This window comes from Trematomus bernacchii, unplaced genomic scaffold (genome assembly GCF_902827165.1).
Source record: "Trematomus bernacchii unplaced genomic scaffold, fTreBer1.1, whole genome shotgun sequence".
Lineage (NCBI taxonomy): Eukaryota > Metazoa > Chordata > Actinopteri > Perciformes > Nototheniidae > Trematomus > Trematomus bernacchii.
In genome coordinates, this window is record NW_022987607.1 from 4,449,137 (window position 1) to 4,468,200 (window position 19,064).

The following is a 19,064-nucleotide window of genomic DNA, read 5'->3' on the forward strand; positions in this document are numbered from 1 at the left end:
AAAATAAAGAGCTTTTTGAACATTGAAGCATGGAGACATGTAATGCGTTACTCCCTCCAAGTCTCCTCAATATAATGGGAGAATAACTGAACATGTATCTGTAAAAACTCAGTTTTCCTGCAACAAATCAGCTTCATATTGTATCACATCCCGGGTTTAGATGTCTGTATTTAAACCAGGGTCAGGACCAGCAAAGGCACAAGCTTTTTTTATGGGCCACAAAACGCTCACAGTGGTTTCACAACTAAAGGCTCAGAAGCAGCTGACCTTCAATTAAAGTCAGAATGGCGCTCATTTATCAAAGCATCGCTGACACCATGGGGAAACTGCACCCTGGACATCGTGAAAGTCACAAAACACAAGATGACAGACAGCATGCTCAGGGTGTGTATAATCCAGGCTGCTCTTCAAGTGGAGGATTTAAAAAATGCAATCATCTTTCACATATGAGTATCTCATCTAAAAGAAAGTGTAGACAACGCCTTTAGTTTCTGTCCTCCTGCAGCCAACCTCTGTTTCACTCAGAAGCTTTTCTTCAAGAAGGAGAAGCCTCCAGTGCGCGGAGAGATGAAGGAGCTGAAAAATCTATTTCTTATAAAGGTTCAATGATGTTTGCACTACAGAGGTTCAGAGGTGTTTACACAGGGTGATGGGGGAGGCTGACTTCATCCTGCAGTTGATGAAAGTGTGTTTGCTCGGGTGTGTTCATGGTGCAACACAGTGAAAGAGAAATGTCTACATAGGAAGAGGTTAGGTCAGTGAAATGACCTCATGTGCCTAAGTGCAGGGTGATACAGAGCGATCTTTAGACACAGACACTCTTACAGAGGGCTGATGGAGCATTTCAACCTAACACTATGGTCTATAGTAGGCAGTGGACGATGGGAGAACGTCTCGTACGAAGAAGTTAAAGTGCAGTTGATTAAAGTGAGTGATCTTGTCACGTAAACACAATAGGCGCTTTCACACCGGAGTACTTTTCCCCGTACTTTTCCCGTTTAGTTCCGTTAGTGCCTGGTATTTTGCGTTCACACCAAAAAGAGAACTTAGTTCAGAGAACTTTTACCCCCATTGTTACTGCCTGCTAGAGAGGTGGGACTATCCTGGGGAGAAAAAGTACCAATTTCTGATTGGCTGGGCGAATTGCAAACCACGCCCCGTAAAACTCTGAACATTTTTTTTGAAGCCGCCATTGTATTTGCTGGCATTAGCATTATTAGCATTAGCATTAGCCCCACGCACCAACGGAGAGAGAATAACTTATGGCAACACAAAAGAAAACATGGGAGCTGGGAGTCCCAGCAGCTTCTACTGAAGCCAGTCCCCAACTCCGGGGACCTCCGGCCGGGGACTCCGGGTGGCAGTATACGCCGTGAAGTTGTTTGCAGCCTGCCAGTAAACCCAAAGCAGAAGAAGAAGTGACGTCAGCGGCTTCATTTGCGTAGTCTTCCCTCAGGAACTTATTCCGGTGTGAACGCGATCGGCTCTTTAGTTCATCAGAACTAAAGAGTTCTGATGAACTAAGTACGGCAAAGTACTTGGTGTGAAAGCGGCTAATAGGACTGATGCCTGAAGCAATTTACAAACTATTTTATTTACACATTCCTTATTATTTTTGTTTGTATCTATTATATTTTCTTATTTTGTTAGAACCTTGAAGACAGAGTTGAACCAGTGGTCAAGTGGGCTTTTACTAAGAAAATAAAATAAACATTTAGTTGTTAACCTGTTAAGCCCCGAGCCTGTTTTTCAGGTTTCAGGCTCGAAAATGACATGCCCAAAACAAATGACTACAACTTAACTTCTAAAAGGGTTATATGAATAATTTATTTTATCAAAGCAAGGTTGCATCTGTGAGTTGGATGTAGAAGTGTCAGAATCAATATAGATTTTTCTCAGTCAGAGTAAATTCAGATGGAACATAGTAAAAAAAGGTAAATTCTTACCTCCGCCTAAAGAAAAAACATTACTTATAGTGAAAACCACCCTTGAATGATGGGATGGTAGACTAAAAGCTTTAGGAATCCAAAGTATAACATATAATAAGTACCCTGTATCAAGATTGAGGCAAAACAAGTGAAATTTGACCTTTTTAGAGAGATTTAGCAAAAAAAGGTTCCAGGCGGAATAAGCTTTGGGTACATCTGGTTCCATCAGTGCCATTTGACCTTTTTCAGGTACCAGACTATAAAAATGGTGTATTACATTGAATTATCACCATAGGTATTCATTCCATCCAAAGAAAACAAAATTAAAATTAAAAGATTAAATTAAAAAAAATTAAATTAAAAAAATAAATATATTTTTTAATTTAATTTGTGAAAAAAAAAAAGGACCCGCCGACGGGGTCTTTGGGGCTTAACAGGTTTTAAGTGCTGTTATTCACAGTACTAGTATCCCAAAAACGCTGCTTCTTCACCCACAATAACCAGTGTTTCCTGCTCTGTGTGTTTCAGTGAAGTCTCCTCTACCAGACGCATTGTTGGAGCCGGTCATGAACTTACTGCTTTCATCTGACCTGGATGTTCAGAAAACCATCTCTCTGTCTTTAGTCAATCTGTTAGTGAAGAACAACGGTAAGAGATACAAAATCACAAGGTGTTTTAACGAGTCCTCTCTACTTTAAAGAGTCCTCTCCTGCTGATGTTCAGGTGTATATCAGTATGTAGTGTCTCTACTTTAAAGAGTCCTCTCCTGCTGATGTTCAGGTGTATATCAGTATGTAGTGTCTCTACTTTAAAGAGTCCTCTCCTGTTGATGTTCAGGTGTATATCAGTATGTAGTGTCTCTACTTTAAAGAGTCCTCTCCTGCTGATGTTCAGGTGTATATCAGTATGTAGTGTCTCTACTTTAAAGAGTCCTCCCCTGCTGATGTTCAGGTGTATATCAGTATGTAGTGTCTTTACTTTAAAGAGTCCTCTCCTGCTGATGTTCAGGTGTATATCAGTATGTAGTGTCTCTACTTTAAAGAGTCCTCTCCTGCTGATGTTCAGGTGTATATCAGTATGTAGTGTCTCTACTTTAAAGAGTCCTCTCCTGCTGATGTTCAGATGTATATCAGTATGTAGTGTCTCTACTTTAAAGAGTCCTCTCCTGCTGATGTTCAGGTGTATATCAGTATGTAGTGTCTCTACTTTAAAGAGTCCTCTCCTGCTGATGTTCAGGTGTATATCAGTATGTAGTGTCTCTACTTTAAAGAGTCCTCTCCTGCTGATGTTCAGGTGTATATCAGTATGTAGTGTCTCTACTTTAAAGAGTCCTCTCCTGCTGATGTTCAGGTGTATATCAGTATGTAGTGTCTTTACTTTAAAGAGTCCTCTCCTGCTGATGTTCAGGTGTATATCAGTATGTAGTGTCTCTACTTTAAAGAGTCCTCTCCTGCTGATGTTCAGGTGTATATCAGTATGTAGTGTCTCTACTTTAAAGAGTCCTCTCCTGCTGATGTTCAGGTGTATATCAGTATGTAGTGTCTCTACTTTAAAGAGTCCTCTCCTGCTGATGTTCAGGTGTATATCAGTATGTAGTGTCTCTACTTTAAAGAGTCCTCTCCTGCTGATGTTCAGGTGTATATCAGTATGTAGTGTCTCTACTTTAAAGAGTTCTCTCCTGATGATGTCCAGGTGTATATCAGTATGTAGTGTCTCTACTTTAAAGAGTCCTCTCCTGCTGATGTTCAGGTGTATATCAGTATGTAGTGTCTCTACTTTAAAGAGTCCTCTCCTGCTGATGTTCAGGTGTATATCAGTATGTAGTGTCTCTACTTTAAAGAGTCCTCTCCTGCTGATGTTCAGGTGTATATCAGTATGTAGTGTCTCTACTGTGACATGTCTGCTCTGATTGGTTAGCTGGCCGGCTCTGTTGTTATTGGTCAACATCTTAGAGATGTCCCTCTAATGGAATCATGTTTTTAATATTGCTTTTTTTTCAATCTAATTGTTATCCACAATCACATCTTAAATTGATCCAATGAATAGGGTCATAATAACCGTGCATATACTGTAATATGGTGTCAGTGTGCAGAGCCTCTGTGGTTGAGATGGGGATGCTGGTTCCGATCCTGGATCTGATCCGGTCCGGAGACTCCAGCGCTCAGAGCCACTCCTGCGCCTGCGTCTGCCTCCTCGCCTCCTCAGGTGGGTGCAGAAGGATTTAAGGTCTTTAAATTGTTTAATAATAATTATTCTCTCGTGTCTGGCTGTTACATATTTTTATATATATTTGTTTTTGTATTCGGGATTGTGGGAAACGGTATGTTGATCTCTCTGTCTGTACACACAAACTGAAAGATTGACAATAAAGTTCACTTTGACTTTTGAAAGTTTAACATGTATTTTCGTGCAGAGTCGAACAGAGAGGCTGTCATGTTGGAGGGAGTGAAGCCTCTGCTGGCTTTAGCCAAATCCTACGACCCTGGAGAGCAGCAGGTGGCCTCCTGGGCTCTGCTGCACCTCACACACTCAGGTAGGGTCACTTCCTTTAAAGGTCCCCTATTATACTGTTTTTCATCAATATATTATAGGTCTCAGATATATACAAATCATGTCTCTGAAGTGTTTGGCTCCAAACACCAAACAGATCATTGCAGCATTACCCATAATCCCCTCTGTTTCAGCCCTGTTTCCAAAGTGCTGATTCTCTGTCTGTTACTTTAGATGAAAATAAGGAGCCCCTCCCCACGCCCCTCTGAGAGAGATTTGGTTACAAAGAACTCAATGGTGCTCTAGGAGGAGATTCAGGTGATAAGGTGGGGGGGGGGTTACCTTGGTTGCTGATTGGCTAATGGTTACACAAGCCAAAAAATCGCTATGACATCATCAAGTGGCCAAAATCTGATCAGCTCATTTTCAGACAGGTTTTTATATCAAATGGATCAGGACAAAAAGTGAGAGAATTTTTTTTCCTGAAACTTTCAGAGTCTCTTTACACAGAGGGGACACATGTTGATGAAGAAGAGACATGAAGAAGAGGATTTTGCATAATAGGTGACCTTTAAATCCTCACATATTTAACAAAAGCAGATGTTTTTTTCTGGTGTTATGCTCCTCTCTCTCTCTCCAGATTGGTCCAGGAGGCTGCTGGGTGATGCGGGGGGTTTCCCGGTTCTGGTTCTGCTGCTGCAGGGCTCAGACTCAGAGGTCCAGTTCTACAGCTGCTCCGCCCTCTGCAACATCTCTTCTGCTCGGGAGCTCCACCCGAAGCTGCTCAGCATCGGGAGTCACTTCCTGTTGAAGTCCCTGCTGACGCTCGCCTCCTCCTCCGTGCAAAATGTAACGTTGAGTTTCTCCTTCCTCAAGATTCAAGGCTTTATTGTCATGTGTACATAGCTACAGTGTAGATATATCAATGAAAATCTGAGGTCACACGCTCCTCCAACAGTGCAACACAATAAAACAGATAAAATAGAATTTCATTGCCATTTCTCCGCTGTAGCTTTGAATCATTTGAATCTATCATATGTATATACAGTATATTATAAGCCTATATTCATGCTACTGCAGTATTTGTTTACCTTTTTCTAAAGAACATTTTAATTGTGTATATTGTTTATAGTGATTGATATACTATTTTTCATTTTCATTTTAATTAACTCTTTTCCACTTTTGAGTATTTGTATTTTAATGTTGAGCACACTGGTCCTGTAACAAAAATAATTTCGCAATTTGGGATTAATAAAGTACCTACCTAACTATCTATCTATCTATCTATCGACTGTAGAGGTGAGTTTGAAGGTAAGTTCACAAAAATGTATGATTAAAAATTCAGTTTAGTTGTTGTTTAGAACTCGATGCAGGCGTGCAGATGCCTACAGACTCTCTCACAGAATGGTAAATATTTTCCCATTTCATTTTGCTGATGCTTTTATCCATTGAAATAACAATAAGTGCATGTAACCATGAAGATGCAAACTCAAAAAGTGTCTATACTAGATGTGAGAAAATGTATTTTAAATACATTTTTACCATTGAAGATAGTACTTGTGTATTTTTAACTAAAGTAACTTTTTTAATTTCCCATAATATTTATATTTTGCGTGGACTGTGACATGTTGTGTGGAGTGTTTTTCGAGCAAGGCAAGTTTATTTATATAGCACCTTTCAACACAAGGCAATTCAAAGTGTTGCCAAAGTGGCAATTCAAAGATCTTGTCAAACAAAACAAGCTAATATAGAATAACACAGATATAAAATACATGAATAAAAGTTACAGTGCAGTGTAAGAGATGAATAGTTCAATTAAAAGCAGCGTCAAAAAGAAAAGTCTTCAGGCTGGATTTAAAAGTAGACAGAGTTGCAGCGGACCGGCAGGTTTCTGGGAGTTTGTTCCAGATACTTGGAGCATAATAACTGAACTTCTCCATGTTTAGTTCTGACTCTGGGGACAGAAAAGTGCACCGTACTTTAACAACAAACTCCTCCTAGGGATTTTATCCAATCATCTTCAAATCTTGACAGTAGCATCTCAAGACCTGGCAGATGCAAAGTTAGTGGCGCCCATTTTGACTCTCGCCTGATGGCTATGTGATCCCTTTCCATGGAAGGTGATTATCTCCTAACGCCAGCTGACATGCTCCAAACGGCCCCAAACGTCACATGATGGTTAATGCTTCGGCCCTGAACAGCTCATCTCCAAATCTGAGGTGCCGAAACACGATATTGCAGTGACACCAATGGACACGGTCCGATCGCTACCAAATTTCACATGTAATCACCGGTCCATGCCTCAAAACATCTACATTACAACAGAATTGTGTAGAAGTCTTTACGTTTGGTGTCAATCATGATGAAGTCCAAGCTATGTGACATGAATGGCCCCCAAAGAGTTTATGGAAATCAAAAATAGTCATAATTGTCTATGATAAACTGTGTAGCCGTAATATAGAAACTCAGAGACTTAATGTCCCCTTTAAACCCACCATATGTAATCCCACAGCCGTTACGGCATACAATAATGTACTGTATTATAAACGCTTTGTAATCTAGAGCCTTTGCTATAAATCATAATATTATAATATCATATTTTCCAGTGTTCCCCAAGTGATAAACTTAAGTATAAAATAAAAGTACTTAAGTATTTCCATCTTATTCATCTTTATACTTTTCTAAATCACTTCATCTCTCAGGTAACTATTTTACTTTTTACTCAGTTACGTTTTTCTTACATTACATTACATTACATTGCATTCTTTTAGATATACTGAACAATTTGTACTAACCCTAACCCTAAACCCTATCCATACCATAATTAGGTAATTTTAAATGTGAGTTTTCATTAACTTGTGTCTGTTAAAGGTGGGGTAGGTCATTTTGGAGAAACCAGCTCGAGTGCGCTCGAATTTGAAAATACACAACCGGAAAAGATCTGCCACTTCCTCACAGAGCCCCTCCTCCAACACACACGAACGCGCACATGACCAATGAGGGCACGAGATAAGTTTGTGCACACATGGAAGGCTGACAGGCAGGTAGGCCATCCAGTTATTTTAGCCGGGCCGGCTCAGATGATTGGTCGTGCTTTTTACAGTACTACGGCTTCCACAGATGATATTTTTTTATGGATTTTTTGTCAAAGCACTTCAGATATTCATTGCTATCGGGATGTTAAGAGCATTCCATGGAATATAACAACAAGTGTATCTCGAGCCGGTTTCTCAAACTTACCTACCCCACCTTTAATGGGTTTAGAAATCTTCCTACTTCTCAAGATAAATAAACTATTTGTTAGTGAAACCCTGACAGCGATGATTTTTTTACCAAAGTTTTGCAGATAATAATTACGCATTTCTATTTAAGTGAGGTTTTAAATGTTTGTGTTGTTGAATCAAAAACACATCACATAAGGCATGTATACATTTTCAGTTTTTATTTGACTCTATTGAGGTGAGTGACTCCATGTTTCAGTCAATACAATTACATGTTCCGCTCTTCACCTCAACATTTGGAGTATTAAAGTCCCAGAATATTTGACCAGCTTCTATGAACACATTTAAAAAATATATACATATATAATGGAATTGAACGTGGACAGTGAGACAAATATAAAAACACTTTTATATTTCATACCATGGGTTGTTTTATTTATGAAAGTGTTGATTAAACATACAATGAATAAAAAGAAGTACTTTAGTAACCAAAATGTATACAGTAAATAATGTATACTGTATATGTTTACACAGTGAGGCACATGCGTACAAAGATAGATTTGAATTTGTATTTTATTTTTAAATCAAATCCTAATTGTATTGGGCGAACCTGAGCTCCAGGAGAAAACCCAAAAGTGGATCAGATAGGGTTTTCTCCTGGAGCTCAGGTTTTCCAGAAATCCATATTAATAAGGATTAAAAAAAACATCAGCACTAAGTCCCTCCTCCATTTACCTCACCTCACTCCACCCTCCAAAGCGTCTTTGAGTTCAAGAAAAGCGCTATATAAATATAATGTATTGTTGTATCTTCCCCCTCATACGGTGTTCCTGAAGTGCAAGTCAAAACAACATTTCAGAAAACACTTAAACATTTCACATTTTACGGAAAGGGTATTCCTTTAAGGAGAACACTTCTTGTTTGTGATTGGACAGAGCCAGCCAGAGAAGTTGCTGTGATTGGTTGTTTTTGCTGCCAGTCAAGAAATTATGCTACGTGAATGGTCCGCACCCGGCCAACAGCACCACGTATTTCCTGTTTGGTACTGTTCAGCTGTTTCTTCACGAATTGTAAACTGAGTTGGAAAGAATGGAAGAAGAGATGGAACGAAGGATATACATACGATGTTATCCTCGACATGCTGTCAACCCATCACGACATCTACATGTCCCTTAGAACCAGGGGTGTAGTGCTGCCGGAGCGCCGCTCCGGTTGTTAGCATCTGGTTAGCTAGCTATGCTAACGTACATAAGGAGTTGTTTCTACAACAAGGTGGAGGAGAGTCCTCTCCTTTCAGACTGAGAGGATCTTATAACTACAGCTCAGTAATAATAATAATAATAATAATAATACATTTGATTTATATAGCACACTTTAAACATAAAAGGTTAAAATAAATTAAATAAATAAAGTAAGTGAGGTCTCCTCAGTCCTAACTCTTTAAACTACGCTTTCAGGGTTCTAAGCAGCATATGGACATAGGCTACTATATCAAATGTATTTAGAATTCTATCCATGTGACCCTTTTTTTTGTGGGTGGTGGACCTAACATCCTCTAGGGGGGTCCGGGGGCATGCTCCCCCGGGAAGATGATTTTTTTAAATGTTGAAATTAAATGCATCAATCTGCTGCACTTTGAGAGCAAAGTTAGGGACTAAATCTATTGATACATCTCTCAACAACACCCAAGTGAAACAGTACTGTAAACAGAAGTACCTTTTCTTTATGCATATCTTACTAATCACTCCCCTTTTAAACTGTATTTTAGTTTTACTGTCCTATAGTATGAGTTGGAATTATTTCATACCTGTTTTTCATTTATTCTCTTATTTTTTATAACTATAATGATAATAAAAAGGTGTGCTTTGGAAATACTTGTTTACATAAATGGTGACCAAACCGTTTGAGACCCACTGAGATAGCTTAGACTAAAGTTAACTATCTAAACACTCAGAGTCCTTTAGCTCACTGAGCTGTAGTTATAAGATCCTCTCAGTCTGACAGGAGAGGACTCTCCTCCACCTTGTTGTAGAAACAACTCCTTATGTACGTTAGCATAGCTAGCTAACCAGATGCTAACAACCGGAGCGGCGCTCCGGCAGCTGTGACTACCCGATTTGCATCTCTGCCCGATTTGCATTGCGCAAGCGCGAGATGGTCCGCCATATTGGACAGCTACATACGGCAACCCAAATAGGACATTTGTTTCGCAAAGTAGAAAAAAATAATCAAAAAACCCGGCAACATTAATCTGAACAAGAGAGAGTTATTGTTATTACAACGTGACTTCACTATTATTTAACAAATACTTTTATTGGGTTAATTACATTCTTAGAATAAGTGAGAAATTGATTTAACTTCTGTTAGACAGTTATCATACTGAAGAAATATTTACTGTGAATGTATGCAAAAATGTTTGGCATTAATAATTTATATGTAATTACATTAACTATGAATGTCTTTCATTTTATTTCAAATTAAATACAATTACATAAAAGATTTTCCATAAAAAAGTTGATTGAAGAACACATCTCTGTTATTAGATCAGTAGTTTTCTTATATGACAATTATTGCTACATTTGAAAGGTCTTTACCAGCTTTGGAATTATATATATATATATCGTTCAGATTAATGTTGTCTGTTTTTTTTAGTTTTCTTTTTCTGCTTTGCCACTGTGTCAAGTGTCCTATTTGGGTTGCCGTATGTAGCTGTCCAATACGGCAGACCATCTCGCGCTTGCACAATGCAAATCGGACAAAGATGCAAATCGGGTAGTCACAAGCACTACACCCCTGGTTCTAAGGGACATGTAGATGTCGTGATGGGTTGACAGCATGTCGAGGATAACATCGTATGTATATCCTTCGTTCCATCTCTTCTTCCATTCTTTCCAACTCAGTTTACAATTCGTGAAGAAACAGCTGAACAGTACCAAACAGGAAATACGTGGTGCTGTCGGCCGGGTGCGGACCAATCACGAAGCGTCATTTCTTAACTGGCAGCAAAAACAACCAATCACAGCAGTGCTTCTCTGGCTGGCTCTGTCCAATCACAAACAAGAAGTGTTCTCCTTAAAGGAATACCCTTTCCGTAAAATGTGAAATGCTGTAGTGTTTTCTGAAATGTTGTTTTGACTTGCACTTCAGGAACACCGTATGAGGGGGAAGGCACAACAATACATTATATTTATATAGCGCTTTTCTTGAATTCAAAGACGCTTTGGAGGGTGGAGTGAGGTGAGGTAAATGGAGGAGGGACTTAGTGTTGATGTTTTTTTGAATCCTTATTAATATGGATTTCTGGAAAACCTGAGCTCCAGGAGAAAACCATATCTGAGCAAAAAGTGAAGGAGGGAGGGAGTGAGGTAGGAAGAAGGAGGTGAGGGAAATGGAGGGAGGGAGTTACTGTTGTCCAGCTGGAGCTGGAGCTGAATCACCAGAAGCTTCCTCCATCTTCTCCATCTTCTCTGAGGAGGTGTTTCTCACGTCTTTGGCTTTCTTCCTCATCTCCTTCTCTTGCATCTTGCTTATCATTTTCTGCAAGGCAACGTCTCGATCCTCAGTCTCCCCTCTCCTGCGAGAGAAGAAACCTCTGCTCTTATTCTTCATGTGAAGACAGAGGTCTTCCAGAAGTTTATTTTCCTCCTCCATCTTTTTCTCAGTTGTTGCCCAGCTCAGTCTTCTCTGAGCCAGGTCGTCCCTCTGCTCCTCCACCTGTTTCAGTTGTGTCTCCGTCAGATGAAGCTTGGTCTCCATGCTCTGGTGTTTCTGGTCCAGGTTGTCCTTCTTCTGAGTTACCTCATTTAATTTGGTCTCCACCAAATTAACCTTGGTCTCCCAGCTCTCCTGGTTCTGGGCCAGGTCTTTGGAGAGCTTCTTCTTCTGCTCTTCCAATTGGTTTTCCAACTGCTTGACATCCGTCTCCTTGCATTGGACAAACTGCTCCCAGTTCAGCTGTTTTTCAGCCAGGTCTTTGGAGAACTTCTTCTTCTGCTCTTCCAATTGGTTTTCCAACTGCTTGACATCCGTCTCCTTGAGTTGGACAAACTGCTCCCAGTTCAGCTGTTTTTCAGCCAGGTCTTTGGAGAACTTATTCTTCTGCTCTTGCAAATCGTTTTCCAACTGCTTGACTTGCCTCTTCTTCAGTTTGAGATCCAACTCCATGCTCTGGTTCTTCTTGGCTGAGTCCTTTTTCTCATCCCTAACCATTTTTAACTTTGCCTGTACCTCTTTCATTTCGCTCTGGTGTTTCTGGTCCAGGTTGTCCTTCTTCTGAGTTACCTCGTTTAATTTGGTCTCGACCAAATTAACCTTGGACTCCCAGCTCTCCTGGTTCTGGGCCAGGTCTTTGGAGAGCTTCTTCTTCTGCTCTTCCAATTGGTTTTCCAACTGCTTGACATCCGTCTCCTTGCGTTGGACAAACTGCTCCCAGTTCAGCTGTTTTTCAGCCAGGTCTTTGGAGAACTTCTCCTGCTCTCTCATCTGTTCTTTCAGCTGTTTGACGTCCGTCTCCCAGCTCAGGTTATTTTCGGCCAGGCTCTTAGTGAACTTTTCCTCGCATTGAAGGAGTTGTTCCTCTCTTCTCTGCTGCAGGTTTAAAGTCACCAGGTTGGCCTCATTGTGTTGGTCTGAGAGCTTCTGTTGCTGTGTCTCATACCGTGCCACTGTGTCTTCCAGCTGCTCTTTGTGTTGAAGCTCTGCATCTTCAATATTCCCATTCAGACGGGAGATTTCTGCCTCATGCTCCATGTTGGTGTCAACCAGCTTTTTGTTCCTGTAGCCCAGGAGCTCCTCAAGACGTTTGACCTTGTCTTTTTGGTTGCGCATACTGTGGCAAAATTTCGTCCTCTCCTCCTGAAATGCCCCACGATACTCATCCAGGCCATATATCTGGCCATATCTGCAGTGGACCTGCCTGTAAGCTCGATCCGCTTCTGCTCCATGGTCGAATGGCCTGGGGTTTACCCTGTTGTTCTGGGGGCTTCTTCTATCCATGGCACCGTCTGTAGACTTGTGTTGTGCGTAGGTAGAATAATCTATTTCTCTTTGGAAGAAGTGTTCTGTGTAGAAGTCTGCGAAGGTTGTCTGAATGCGTCTAACCACTTACAGCTCTGGAGTGAAGAGTGACGAGTGAATGCACATCACAGCCCTTGCAATCTTCCTTCAGACTCCTATGACATCATCATGACATCACAGATCTCTTTGATCTTCTGTGACGGAACACTCATCAAAGCCAATGATGTCATCGCTTCAGTGTGTCAGGATGTCATAAGTGATGTCACTGAAATAGTTTGGTTTAGATTTATGGTGTTGCCATGGAAACACAAACTCGCAATAATACAAATTATAGTAATACATTTAATTGTTATGGCGCTTTTCCTAGTGCTCAAAGATGCTTTACATAAAATCAGAAACAGAAACAGTACAAACTAAACAAAACAACAATAAACAATAAACAACAATAAAACAACAATAAAACCCAATGTTGTCACAAGTCAAAAGTACATAGTCCAAATGGCACCAAACGTCACATGATAGTTAACGCTCTGGCCCTGAACAGCTCTACGTCAAATCTGATCATCTCATCATATGCTGTTGCCATGGAAACACGAACTCGCCATAAAACACGATGTCAACGTAACTCAATGGTAAATGGTCCAAACATTACCAAACTTCAGATGACCATTAATGGTAGAGCCCTCAACTCGTCTCTGATAATGAGGCAGCCCTCCAGACATCTGAGCCAATTGTGAGTCTTCACCGCACGCCGTAGCCATGATGTGGCGCCCATTTTGAGGCTCGCTTGATGGCTATGTGATGGAGCTGGACTGTGTGTTGTTGTGTGTCGATCTGATCCAGGAGCAGCTGATGGATCTGGACTGTGTGTTGTTGTGTGTAGATCTGATCCAGGAGCAGCTGATGGAGCTGGACTGTGTGTTGTTGTGTGTAGATCTGATCCAGGAGCAGCTGATGGATCTGGACTGTGTGTTGTTGTTGTGTGTCGATCTGATCCAGGAGCAGCTGATGGATCTGGACTGTGTGTTGTTGTGTGTAGATCTGATCCAGGAGCAGCTGATGGAGCTGGACTGTGTGTTGTTGTGTGTAGATCTGATCCAGGAGCAGCTGATGGAGCTGGACTGTGTGTTGTTGTGTGTAGATCTGATCCAGGAGCAGCTGATGGAGCTGGACTGTGTGTTGTTGTGTGTAGATCTGATCCAGGAGCAGCTGATGGAGCTGGACTGTGTGTTGTTGTGTGTAGATCTGATCCAGGAGCAGCTGATGGATCTGGACTGTGTGTTGTTGTGTGTAGATCTGATCCAGGAGCAGCTGATGGAGCTGGACTGTGTGTTGTTGTGTGTAGATCTGATCCAGGAGCAGCTGATGGAGCTGGATTGTGTGTTGTTGTGTGTCGATCTGATCCAGGAGCAGCTGATGGATCTGGACTGTGTGTTGTTGTGTGTAGATCTGATCCAGGAGCAGCTGATGGATCTGGACTGTGTGTTGTTGTGTGTCGATCTGATCCAGGAGCAGCTGATGGAGCTGGACTGTGTGTTGTTGTTGTTTGTAGATCTGATCCAGGAGCAGCTGATGGAGCTGGACTGTGTGTTGTTGTGTGTAGATCTGATCCAGGAGCAGCTGATGGATCTGGACTGTGTGTTGTTGTGTGTAGATCTGATCCTGGAGCAGCTGATAGATCTGGACTGCTTGTTGCCTCTGCAGTCACTGCTGAAGACGTCCTCTGCTGTGTGGAGAGAGTCAGCCGTCACACTGCTGTCTGCGCTGACGTCACACACACCGAACAAAGTGAGGTTTCCTCCACAGCGGGATCTTAATAATAATCATTGGTAAACATTAGTGGTGTGTGTCAGCTGTGAAGGGGTTAGATCATGGATTAATAACGACACAATGGGCTTCAGACATGAACGCCCCCTACCTAAGAACAAGAGCCACAGATTCAAGACATTTCTTTTATCATCTTTGTAGATTTTTGGCGACTCCTTGTGATGGTTTATTGTCTCTTGTTTGTCATATCCTGTCTTTTCTGTTGTTTTAGTCTCTGTTTGGTCATTCTGCGTCATATTCTATGCCTCTTTAGAGTTTGTATGTCTCTGTTGGTTGTCTTGTGTCTCTTAGTAGACATTGTTCGCCTCTTTGTGACTTTTTGTTGTCATTTTGTGTCTCATTTCGGTGGTTCTTCATCTCTGTGTAGTCGTTTCCTTTCTCTTGGACTTTTTATGTTACTTTTTGGTTGTTTTGCATATCTTTGTAGAACATTGTCCCCCTTTGGGATCATATTCTCTTTCTTTCGTTGTTGTTTTGTGTCTTGTTTTGGTCTGTGTCATAGTTTTTGCATCTTTTCTCGGTCATTCTGAGTCTTTTGTAGACATTATGCATCCCTTTGTGTTTGTCATTTCTTTCACTTTTGTTGTCTTGTGTCTTGTTTCAGTCTCTCTAGTAATTTAGGTGATTTTGCATCTAGACATGTGGTTTTGCTAATTAGTTGTATTCTCTCTCCTTTGTTTTGTGTTTCTGTATCCATCTATATAATAGTACATCTATTTTTGGTCAGGTTTTACATCTTATTGTATGTCTTTTTGTTATCATTTTGTCTCCCTTAGTTACTAACCAACAAGCCATGTGAGCAATAGCTTCAAACAGAGGCAATTCCAAAGTCCAAGGATATTTTCTGAGGGGACATCCCTTCTTTTAACATGACATTGAACTAGTAATCAGTAGATGTCCAATCAAAAACATAATTTACTGCTCTGTTTTTATCCCAGTTTTGATAATATCTCCCTGGTTTGTTTGCAGGACATCCTGGTGAGCGAGGGTCTGCTGGAGGAAGTGGGTCAGCTGCTTCTTCATCCCACATGCAGCTCCGTCATCATCACACACGCTGCAGGATCATCACTGACCTGAGCAGCTGCAGCGAGGGTCAGCAGGTAAAACAAACTCATGATTTAACGTCACACGCCTGCAGTAAATACACAACGCGCCTGTGTATAATCCCGTCTTTCTTATCCAGGCTGTGATGGAGGCTCGCTGTTTGTCAGGACTTCTCGGAGCTCTTCTGTCTCCGTCTCTGACTGATGACACTTTAATGCATCTGACGTCATGCTTGCAAAACCTCATGACACAACGTGAGGGACCTGGACTCAAACTAGTATTTGTCTGTTCTGTTTTGCTCTTTCTCTGTGGAATACAACTCAAAAGACATCCTTTATCTGTTTTGTAATTTGCCATAATCCTTCACCTTTTTAGATCCACTTAAGTCTGAGTTGTCGGTCATGATAACATCAGAGCACGTTTCCAGACTTGTGAAGTTATCGGGACAAACACAAAATCCTCAGTTATCGTACAACAGGGCGGCCGTCATCAGCAGACTGGAAATGACAGGTACATAATGTTCTGTGAAAGTATGACTACCTGATAGTAAACAGATTGATTTGATGAAACTGTGTGTCTTCATACTGTTTACCCAGGAGAGGCGGTCCAGCTGCTGAAGCCTCACTACGTCACCATGTTGGAGTACCTGTCGGTGTTTCTCAAAAATGTAAAGTTCCAGCAGCTTGGCATAGTGACGATATCCAACCTCAAGACAGGTTTGTATTCGTTCTACCCTAGGGTGTTACTTTGTGTTGAAGTTTTGCATCTCTTTTGGACTGTCATGTGTTTTACTGTTAATAGACATTTTGCATCCTTTTGTGGTCAATTTCTTTCATTTTTGTTATTTTGTTAATTGTTTTGTCCCTTTTTAGTAGTTTTGCATTTCTTTTTTGTCATTTTGCATCTTCTTGTAGACGTTTTGCATCTCTTATTAGACTTTTTGTGTCTCTTTATGGTTATATCCGGTCTCTTTTTGGTTGTTTTACGTCTCTTTGGCAGACATTTTGCATCTCTTTTTGTTATTCCTACTTCTGTCTTGTTTTGGCTTTTTTGGTAATCCTTTAATAATCAGTAGGCTAGGGTTTTCCCCTTTTCTCTGTTAGACTTTTTTAGACGATGTAAATGTGTTTCTCCTATATTTTTACATTGTCTGCTGTGCGAAACAACCTTTCTAAAAGCGTCCTCATTATTTAGTTAACATTTCTTGATGCATTTTAAACAGTAGTGGGGACAAGATCCACCAAAAGCAACTCAAAGTACTGTAGCCATTTACACCATCTTATCATAGTAGATATTCTTAACAAATGAATCATTATCAGGCCTTGAGATCCAGGAGTTGTGAGTCTTCTGTGTGTTTCCCCTGCAGATGGAGACTTCTCCTCTCTGTTGTCTGGCGGTGAGGTGGAGGATCAGCTCCGGACGGTTCATGATCAGACGGAGGAAACCAGACGGCTGCTGCAGACGATCCAGCCTCTCTCTCCATCTCCTGTTCACCCTTTACTGCCTCGACACAAACACTGAGAGACGAGCACTGAGCACAGCATTCATGCACTGAAGAAGCAGCTTTTCTCCATCATGTTTTAAAGTGTTTATTTATTAGTTTTTATGCTTACAGTCAACAACAACGTAAGTGAAAAACAAGGCAGAGAAGCGGCATAGTATCAACTCTTAACACGTGATAGTTACAAGCAATCGGATATTTAGGATTGGATACATTTGTTTTTTATATATGCTTTTCTTATAATAAACTCACTTAAACTTCTACGCCTCCTAACGTTGCTTTGTAAAGCGATTGCGCGCGATATCAAACAGAGAAGACTGTTAGTGCAATAAAGTCTCTGTGCATCGAATTCTCTTAAAGTTTGTTTGTTCCAACGCATTTTAAATGTTAAGAATATAAAACAAATGCATGAATAATAAATAATCAAATAATCAAATGTATATTATTATATGTGTCAAAATGGTTTGAATACATTTGGAGGCTTAATAAATATTATGGGTCCATTGATCACAAAACCCTTGGAGGGTTCATGCATCAACGATATAAATATACATACAGTGATTAAATTAACTCAAAGAACGCAAACACATGTGTGGTATGAATATACATAAGTGTATTAAATAAAAAACTATATTTCTTTCTTGGGGGCATTTTGGGTTGCGTTCAATTTAATTGCTTTTCATACAGCTGTAGCAAAGATTTATTCAAGGAAAAAAGCGAAATAATCTTATTTGCTCATGATGAAACCTCACAAAGAGTTGTGTGGTAAGTTAAGAGTCTGTTAAGTCTGATGAGATACGTGTGAACAGACGAGCTCAGCAGACAAAAAGTGTTATGTTTTTTTAGGCAAGTGTTCTCACATGACATCATTTGGCTTTTCTCCAAGCTGTGTAACAATTAATTTGAGACTCTGAAAATAACTTGAATTACAGTGCCAGGATCTGGAGAAAAAAAAACATGATACGTTGGAGAAAGAAACTTTTTGGGGATATGAGTACAGAAAGTTCAATAAGTTACAGCCTACATGTTCTAGAAAAGACACCCGACTTGTTTGTACGTGGGTATGGACCAGGCGTCAATTAAACGCCTGCAGCTAGTCCAGAACGCAGCTGCACGTCTTCTGACTGGCCACAAAAAGCGTGACCACATCACCCCAATTCTGGCCTCACTACACTGGCTTCCAGTTCGGTTCAGAATTGATTTTAAAATCCTTTTATTTGTTTTTAAAGCACTAAATGGGCTGGCTCCGGCCTATATAGCTGAACTCCTCCAGCGCTACACCCCAGCCAGAGCTTTAAGGTCTGCTGACCAGCTGCTGCTGATAGTGCCCAAGACCAGGCTCAAAACCCGAGGGCACCGAGCCTTCGCAGCAGCTGGCCCTAGGCTCTGGAACACTCTGCCCCTCCATGTGAGGTCGGCCCAGACCCTAGGGGGTTTTAAATCTACTCTTAAGACTCACTTCTTCTCCTTGGCCTTCTAGTTAGAGCGGAGCACGACTCCTGACTTTTCCCTGTGTTTTATTCATTGTCTTTTATTGTGATTATAGAAATGTGTTTTTATGTGATTGTAGTTATTACATGTACAGCACTTTGGCCCCACCAAAAATCGCTTTTAAATGTGCTTTATAAATAAACCTTGATTTGATTTGATTTGATTTGAATTGTGAAGTTGTATGTGATGCTTTGTGACTCAAAGTACCAGTTATTACTGCATCTATCCCGCTTTACTCGCACATGGCTTTGGCTTCTTGTCGTCATGTCACTCAATTTTATTTTGTGCTGCAAGTGTGTGTTTTAGTAAGTGCATTCATGTAGTTGATTAAAGATTTTCAGCATGTCGTAGTGTTGGTTTATGCCCTGTGGATTCTACTGCATTTCAGTCAGGATGCTCACGTTTCTGTAACAAAACAAACGTTTGTTTTTTTTGCTCCAGTGCTTCAGGAACACATCTGTGTGAGCTGAGGTGACGGGGACTGTCTGTGAGCCGTGAGCACACACAACATTTGGATGGACAAGAACACACGTAGAAAACAATCTG

The 19,064-nt window shown here is 40.8% G+C and overlaps 1 protein-coding gene across 1 annotated transcript; it reads left to right on the forward strand.

Moving 5' to 3' along the window:
* Nucleotides 1–284: 284 nt before the first annotated feature.
* Nucleotides 285–17,290, forward strand: LOC117482862 (vacuolar protein 8-like). Its single transcript, XM_034131086.1, is given in 13 exon segments — nucleotides 285–384; nucleotides 2,457–2,576; nucleotides 4,014–4,133; nucleotides 4,342–4,461; nucleotides 5,059–5,267; nucleotides 5,780–5,825; nucleotides 14,310–14,443; nucleotides 15,452–15,533; nucleotides 15,536–15,582; nucleotides 15,666–15,780; nucleotides 15,902–16,036; nucleotides 16,123–16,242; nucleotides 16,893–17,290. Coding segments are annotated over 13 exon segments (1,503 nt in total). The 3' UTR covers nucleotides 17,048–17,290.
* The last annotated feature ends 1,774 nt before the right edge of the window (nucleotides 17,291–19,064 follow it).